This window comes from Salvelinus sp. IW2-2015, linkage group LG4q.2 (assembly GCF_002910315.2).
Source record: "Salvelinus sp. IW2-2015 linkage group LG4q.2, ASM291031v2, whole genome shotgun sequence".
NCBI classification, from domain to species: Eukaryota; Metazoa; Chordata; class Actinopteri; order Salmoniformes; family Salmonidae; genus Salvelinus; species Salvelinus sp. IW2-2015.
Genome location: NC_036843.1, coordinates 24,289,314 through 24,297,728, shown reverse-complemented (window position 1 = coordinate 24,297,728; position 8,415 = coordinate 24,289,314). Strand labels below are relative to the sequence as shown.

General features: G+C 45.7%; 1 protein-coding gene across 1 annotated transcript in view; it reads left to right on the top strand.

Annotated features, from left to right (window-relative positions):
• The window catches only part of LOC111963004 (spectrin beta chain, non-erythrocytic 1), a 97,563-nt gene that overhangs the window by 51,903 nt on the left and 37,245 nt on the right, over positions 1-8,415 (top strand). The window contains exons 27-30 of the mRNA XM_070443299.1: positions 5,743-5,901; positions 6,378-6,582; positions 7,437-7,660; positions 7,880-8,030. Of these exons, the coding sequence (XP_070299400.1) occupies positions 5,743-5,901; positions 6,378-6,582; positions 7,437-7,660; positions 7,880-8,030 (739 nt within the window). The remainder of the gene's footprint in view (positions 1-5,742; positions 5,902-6,377; positions 6,583-7,436; positions 7,661-7,879; positions 8,031-8,415) is intronic.

The following is an 8,415-nucleotide window of genomic DNA, read 5'->3' as shown; positions in this document are numbered from 1 at the left end:
CTATATCGAATTCTAGTGAAAAAAAATAGTATTTGATATGTTCTTGTTTAGAATTTGCTGTTAGGATTGACTCGGTATAGATAGAAAAGGAAAGAGTAGGTAGAATATTTGAGGGTAGAGAAGAAAGTAGATGAAGAAAATGAAAGGAAATAGCAGAGGTAGAAGAAGAGAAGAGTGAGAGAGAAAAGGAGCAGGAAGAGAATGAGAAGGAAGAATGGAGGGAAATAAATTGAAAGTAAAGAAATGTGATAACATAAAAGTATATAAAGATGGATAGAAGAAAGAAAAAAGAAAAGAAAAAGAGGAGCAAAAAGAGAAACGACAAGAAACGAAGAAGGGGTGGGGGGAAGGGTGGGTAAGGACGAAAAAAGGGGACGAAAAAAGATAAGAAGTAAAATGCAATACGGGGGGAAAAATGCCGAAAATAAAGGAAGAGGATAAGAAAGCGTTCGGAAACAAGGCGAAATACGAGAGTAGACCCCGTAAACGAAAATAAACACATCCAACTGCTACAACCTACTTATGATGGCTCAAAAAATATCAATTGTACGGAGTGGAGTAACGTAAAACGTCGAGCAAGAAATAGGAGCGACACACTAGGTTCGAAGTAAGAAATATGAAGGGAGAAGGATAGAAACGAAAAAAGAAAAGCAATGAATAAAGAAAGATTAGTAGAGGCTAAGAAAAAGAGGAGAGCAAGAGAAAAGAAACAAAATACAAGGAAGAGTGAGATAGAAGAGAATCTAGAAGCATTATAGGCTAAGAAGACGAGAGAGTAGAAGAGAAAAGGAAAAGAAAGAAGAGAAAAAAGTAGAGACGAGAAAAGGACCAAGCAAGAAGTAAGAGAGAGTTTGAGAGTAGAGAAGAGGAAAAAAAGAGTAGATTAGGTTGAAGACAGAGAAATTTAAACAGTGAAAAGAAAGAATATGTAAGAGAAAGTGTAGAGGTAGAGAGTTAAAGAAGGGCGTAAGAGAAAGAGGGAGAGAAAAAGTGAGACTGGATTAGCACATATTAATATCAGTGAATAGAGAAATCATAATGAGGTACAATGAATACAGGTCTCTCTAAACCTAGGTGTACTAGTAACGGGGGTATGGCTAAATTGGGGTGTGTAAAGAAAATACAGCTAGAACCTTAGGTATGGCTAAGACATTGGGGTGTGTAGAGAACTACGTCTTAACCTATGGTTATGGTAAATGGGGTGTTGTATATCAATAAACAGACTAAACCGTAGGGGTTATTGGCTAAATGGCGGTGTGTAGAAATACAGCTAAACCTAGGTATTGGCTAAATGGGGTGTGTAAGAATACAGCTAAACTAGGGTATGGCTAAGATGGAGGCGTGTGAGAAATGACAGCATAAACTAGGGTATGGCTAAACTGCGTGTGTAGAAAAATCAAACAGCGCTAAACCTAGGGCTTATTGGCTAAATGGACTGTGTAAAACAGCAAAACCTGAGTGGGTATGTGCTAAATGGGGTGTAGTTAGAAAGTACAGCTAAAACCTAGGGTATGCCTAAATGGGTGTGTAGAGATACAAGCTTAGAACCGGTAGGGTGATAGGCTTAAATGGGAGGTGTGTTATTAAAATTACAGCTAAACCCTATGGTATGGGCTAAATGGGTTATGTAGAAATACAGCTACGAAACCTAGGTATGGCTAAATGGGGTGTGTAGAAATACAGCTTAAACTAGGTATGGCTAAAATGGAGGTGTGTCATAACTACAGCTAAAACTAGGAGTAAATGGCTAAATGGGGGTGTCGGTAAAGTAAATACAGCTAAACCTAGGGGTATGGGCTAAATGAAGGTTGTAGGAATACCCCGCACCCAGTGAACGCTCATTTAACTGTACTTAACTGCAAAAAATAGCTGATTTTAAAGGAGAATTAGAACAAAAGAAACTAACAAAAATGCCCCCAGACATTAATTATCACTGCAATATTAGGTTTTATATTAGGTTTTAAACTCTGTGGAGGATGGATGTCAATGTACTACTCGAACCTCATCATTACAGAGGCTGACATGACTCATTTTTTTCTACTGTGGAACAGTACAATGAACATCGATGCATAAATACACTCAAGCAACAAAAAGAAATGTCCTGGCTTTACTAAAGCAACTGCGTTTTAATTTCAGCAAACTTCACGTGTAAAATTTGTATGAACATAACAAGATTCAACAACTAGACATAAACTGAAGAAGAGGTTCCACAGACAGTGCTTGAACGAAGCCAGGAAATTGAATAAGTGTCCCTGAAACAAAGGGGGGGCGGGGGGTCAGTAGACAGCTCAGTAATCTGGTGGCCACCAGCATGCATTAAGTATGAACAGTGCACTCCTACATGGACTGCACTCCTGATTTGCTGAGTCTTGCTGTGAGATGTTACCCCACTCTCCACCAATGGCACCTGCAAGTTCCCAGCACATTTCTGGAGGGGGGGGGGAGGTTGGGCGAAGTATGTGATATAGGCGAATGAGAGAGTTCCCGGAAAAAAGAGCGAGTGGACGCCGCGGGAACAACCAGAGCACAGGCCGGCGAGTAGCGACCACACTTCCAGCCGCGCGACCTCCAGCCCGTGGGTGGATCGCGAGGCGACTCCAACCTAACAGCGCTGGGGAGGAAAGCCCTACTAAGGGAAGGCAGGCGGACCCACGCAGTCGCCGAACTACCACCCTACAGGGCGAATTTACCTGCCTAGGGCACCGATCGACGGCACCAGAGACACCGCAGGAGAGGAAGCATCCAGGCGGAGCCATGTGACCCCTCCGAGAAATCGAAGACAACCGCTTAGCAAAAAGGAAGGAAATGCAGAACGCATCCTACAGAGTAGACGAAAAGCCGAGCTTGGGAACACCAAGGCACTCAACCGCCTAAGAATGAGGAAGAGGAGGCAAACTCAACTTGCATCAATATAAAGTGACGAGATCATATTAACTCGAGTAAACATCTAACATAAAGAGGAGCAAGTAACTGTAAATTTCCGTGAGAAATATACGGAAAGATGCCATCATACTAAATACAAAAAGGTGTTAAAAAAAATACTGATAAAAACTATCGGTCTGGTTAGGTAGGCTCATAAAAGGTAGAATTAGTAAATCAGAAAATGAAAGGAGGCAGATGGCAGGGAACAACAGAAATCATCGGGATAGGTAAGATATACCGGTTATGCCACTCCTGTAACTCATTATAAGGTTCGGTGGGAATAACATCATGACATTTAAAGAGAGGAAGGAACGAGAAGTACTATATAGAAGGTATTGAATTTTAGAGATGTCTAATAAGGAGCATGTGTGCGTCAAACCAGAAGACAATAGTAAGAGTGAGGGGTGACAGGAAGAAAATACAAGAGAAGTATAGATACAAACTTGGACGAAGGAAATCAAAACGAAGAGGAGACATAGGGTAAATATTTAAAGAGGTCAATCACGACGCCAAGGGTAACAGATAAACGTAGTGACGGGCAATTGCACGGAGCAATGGAACGGCCGGAATCGGACTACCAACGCGAGCAGCAAAGAAAGCAGGACAGGGATACACAACATGAATGACAATCCCGCTACACACACGGAGAATAAATCAAACCAACACCCCACGCCAACAACAGGACAAGACACACCCCTCCAACCACACAGACACACCTCCCACACATCACAGACAACAACCCCCTACCACCACAAGGAACCACACCCCTCTACACAAACACATCCCTCCATACACAGAACAAACACACTCCACCACAGACCACCACCCCTCCACACAGCAACCACAACCGCCTCCACACAGGAAACCACACCCCTCCACACACACAGATCAGGGACCCATTTGACAACACAGCCTCCACAACATCGCAACCTCCAACAGAACCCCACAACAGACACACCCCAACACACAGACACACCCCTCACACAAGACAACCCTCACATCAGACAAACCCCTCCAACACGAAGCACTCACAACGCACATCCCTAACCCCACACAGAACACCCCCTCCAACAGCAACACCCTCCACACAGCACTAAACCCCTCCGAACACAACCTCAACACACCCCTCCAACAGACACACCAACAGACAACCCTCCACACATCTACACAGAACCCTCATACACGCACACCACACAGACACATCACATACACCCTCCACACAGCCTCAACACACCCTACCACAGACACCACCCCTCCACACAAGACACTCAAGATAAACACACCCCATCGACAAACAACACACCCTACGACACCACCAACACAGACCACCTCCCAACCACATCACTCAGCCACCACACCCTCCACACCACAGACACACCCTCAACACAAACACACGCCTTACACAGACACACCTCTCACGACAACATAGCCTCAGACGTGCTTCTTGCAGCAGGGATGTCGGCGTTGTGAGCGCTTGACCTCGATCTGTCTCCTGTAGTTCCTCTGCAGCTCAGCCAGCCACTTTTCATGTCGGCCTTGAACTCTGAGATACAAGAACAGCATCGGAGCTAGTTAGCACCAAACAAAGGACAGGCCTGTCCCCGGTCATTATGAAACTCCAGCTTGTCCCAACACAAGCATCATAAGCAGCGGGCCAGAACGCACCGTGTCTAGTACGTCACGATTGTGCGCAAAATTCTCGGCAGAGCTTGGAGTACCATCCAGTTCAAACTGACCCTCCTTCGTGATGTTATGACATCAAGGGGTAGGGAGATTGAGAGTGAAAGCCACATTCAGGACAGCGAAAACATTCTCTACTTTATAGAGAATCCATCAAGCCCGGTGATGACAAGCAGGTACATGTATGATAAGGATTATGATGGGATCAACAGCTATTATTACTGTGATAGACTAATGTCTCAGGTGCATTTGGGCTAAGACAAACAGGAAGACTCTCCAACGTGGGCCATTCTGGCTTTTTCCTAGCCCACGTGCGTGTCCTACATCTGCATTCGTGCTCTGTTGCGGGATTAGGCGCTGTGGTTTCTGTTACAGCACTTTTGTGACATTCTGCTTATTGATAAAAGCTTTATCATACACTTGAACCTTGATTGATTCTTACTTACTTTACATTAATTATTTTAATCAAGTAACAGAAACAGAAAGCCAGTTTGTCTAGATGCCTTATGAAGAGCAAGATGATAAGTTAGTAGGTGACATTCAGGGGACAACATTCTGACTATTATAGCATGTGGCAGTATAGCAAGGATTAACAGTAAACTGATACCATAGCGGAGAGAGTAGAGAACAGGCTCTGACGTAGCTCAGTGTAGAATATGTCACCTTACACACACACACACAACACACACACACACACACACACACACACCAACACACACACACACACAACAACACACACACAACACACAACACACACACTCACACACACACACACACACACACACACTACACACTCACACCACCACACACACAATACACACGCAGACACATCACGCAGGACACACACGCAGACACACAGCCAACGCACAACGAGGAGAGAGGAATTGAGGAGAGAGGAGGTGAGGAGAGAGGAGGCGAGGGGAAAGGAGGTGAGGGGAGGGAGGAGGAGAGGAGGCAGAGGCCTGGATAGGACAGCAGGAACTCTGATGACAGGGCCAAGGTACTATTCACAAAATATGTTTAGAACTATCAGGCAGCTCCATTGATTAATTTCAGAGTGGTTTTATTTCCCTTTATAGCAAACCAAGTGGTGGGGATGCTGTTTGGCTGGAAAACAAATGGCAGGTTGTGACTTTAAAGGGTTAATTTGTTCTCCACCATTCGCCAGGATGAGCAGAGTGCCATGTTGATGTTGAAGCGTCACCTGATAGTGAAGCAGGCTGTAGATGTCTACTCAGACTCCATCCAGAAGCTGTCTGACCGTGCTCAGAAGATGCTGAATGAAGACCACCCTAATGGGTGAGTGGAACCCAGACACCAGGGTTCAGTCATCTTACCTTGTGTACTACAGTGTAGCTGTCACTACCTTCTCTGTAGGCCTCAGAGTATTCAAGACTATGTTGCATAAATGTATTAATCCATTTTTAGAATTGGTCTCTTGTTCCTCACTATGTAACAGTATATTTGAGAGATGGAGGGTGTGGTTATGATTGTGTCTCTAACCAATCAAAGATCAGACAGCTATGAAACAGTAAAGCCATGATGCATGATGATGACACGTCTCATCTTGTCAGTCACTCTCTCTTTCTCCTCTCTCTATCCTGATCTCTCTCTCTCAATTCAATTCAATTATCTCTTTCTCTCTCTCAATTCAATTCAATTATCTATCTTTCTCTTCTCTTCTCTCTCTCTCCTCCCTCTCCCTCTCTGTCTCTCATTCTCTCTTTCTCTCTTTCTCTTTCCCTCTCTCTCTCTCTCTCCCTCTCTCCCCATAGTGAATCTATCATCCGTCGTCAGGGCCAGGTAGATAAGCAGTACGCTGGTCTGAAGGACTTGGCAGAAGACCGCAGGAGGAAGCTGGACCATGTCTATCATCACTTCCTGCTGAGCCGAGAGGTGGAGGATCTGGAGCACTGGATCGCTGAGAGGGACGTGGTGGCCTCCTCACAGGAGATGGGACAGGACCTGGATCATGTTACAGTGAGGAGGGAGGGAGAGGATGGGAGGGAGCGAGGGATGTGGTGGCCTCCTCACAGGAGATGAGACAGAACCTGGATCAATGTTACAGTGAGGAGGGAGAGGATGGGAGGGAGAGAGGGATGTGGTGGCCTCCTCACAGGAGATGAGACAGAACCTGGATCATGTTACAGTGAGGAGGGATGGAGGGATGTGGTGGCCTGGATGAGACTGGATCGTTACGTAGGGAGGGAGAGGATGGGAGGGAGGGAGGGATGTGGTGGCCTCTCACAGGAGATGAGACAGAACCTGGATCATGTTACAGTGAGGAGGGAGGGAGGGATGTGGTGGCCTCCTCACAGGAGATGAGCCAGAACCTGGTCATTTACAGTGAGGAGGGAGGGAGAGGATGGGAGGGAGGGATGTGGTGGCCTCCTCACAGGAGATGAGACAGAACCTAGATCATGTTACAGTGAGGAGGGAGGGAGAGGATGGGAGGGAGGGATGGGAGGGAGGGATGTGGTGGCCTCCTCACCAGGAGATGAGACAGAACCTGGACCATGTTATAGTGAGGAGGGAGGGAGAGGATGGGAGGGAGGGAGGGGGGCTAGGACCTCTGGAGGGCTTCAATGAGCTTCCCAGGGGTACTGAAGCTGGGGAAAACTAACAAGTAAATGTAAAGTTCTAGGTAGCTGAAGGAATAGAGATAAAGAATAAAGATAGAGAATGGTCCAAGCATGTCCCACCTTGTACTAGTTCTCTCTGTAATGTTCTGTATTCTTATGAAGTATATCCACGCTCTTATAATTGCTTTATTATCTTCACATTTTTAAGATGATTTTATTTTCCGTTTCCTTCTCCAAATAAAAAACGTCCAGATCCTGAGGGACAAGTTCCGTGACTTTTCCCGGGAGACAGGGATGGTGGGACAGGAGCGGGTGGACTATGTGAACCAGACCATAGATGAGCTGATCAAAGCGGGCCACGCGGAGGCTGCTGCCATGGCTGATTGGAGGGACAGCGTCAACGAGAGCTGGGCTGACCTGCTGGAACTCATAGACACCCGAGTTCAGCTCCTACAGGCCTCCCACGACCTGCTCAAGTCAGTCTGCACACAAATGACGGCAAATGATTCATCAATGCCACTAACTGTTTTTGGCTTTGTATGCCTAGGTTCCAAAACAAGACAAACACAAAAAAACATTTAGACATTTCATAGATGTTTGAGATTTGACTTCTGACAGATGAAAGTAGACTATATTTGTACACCACAGTGTGGTCTGACGAGTCAGCTGTAACAGAATGTCCTGGTGGTTCTCAGGTACTTCGATGATGGGAAGGAGCTGGTGTCTCAAATCCAGGAGAAACATAATGAGATTCCTGCTGACCTGGGAGAAGACTTCAGCAAGGCAGATACCTTCCACCGCATGCACGCAGCCTTCGAGAGGGACATCAGCGCCCTGGGGAAACAGGTACACCTTAACTCCCTACTGCCTGTTTGGCCTGGAGTTTGGGTGAGAGGTCTACAGGAGAGGCAGCATTAAGACTAAGAGATATTATGCTGACTAGAGATGGCGCTAGTGTACAGCCATGTACAGTCGTGGCCAAAAGTTTTGAGAATGACACAAATATACATTTTCACAAAGTCTGCTGCCTCAGTTTGTATGATGGCAATTTGCATATACTCAAGAATGTTATGAAAAGTGATCAGATGAATTGCAATTAATTGCAAAGTCCTTCTTTGCCATGCAAATGAACTGAATCGCCCCCAAAATATTTCCACTGCATTTCAGCCCTGCCACAAAAGGACCAGCTGACATCATGTCAGTGATTCTCTCGTTAAGCACAGGCGTGAGT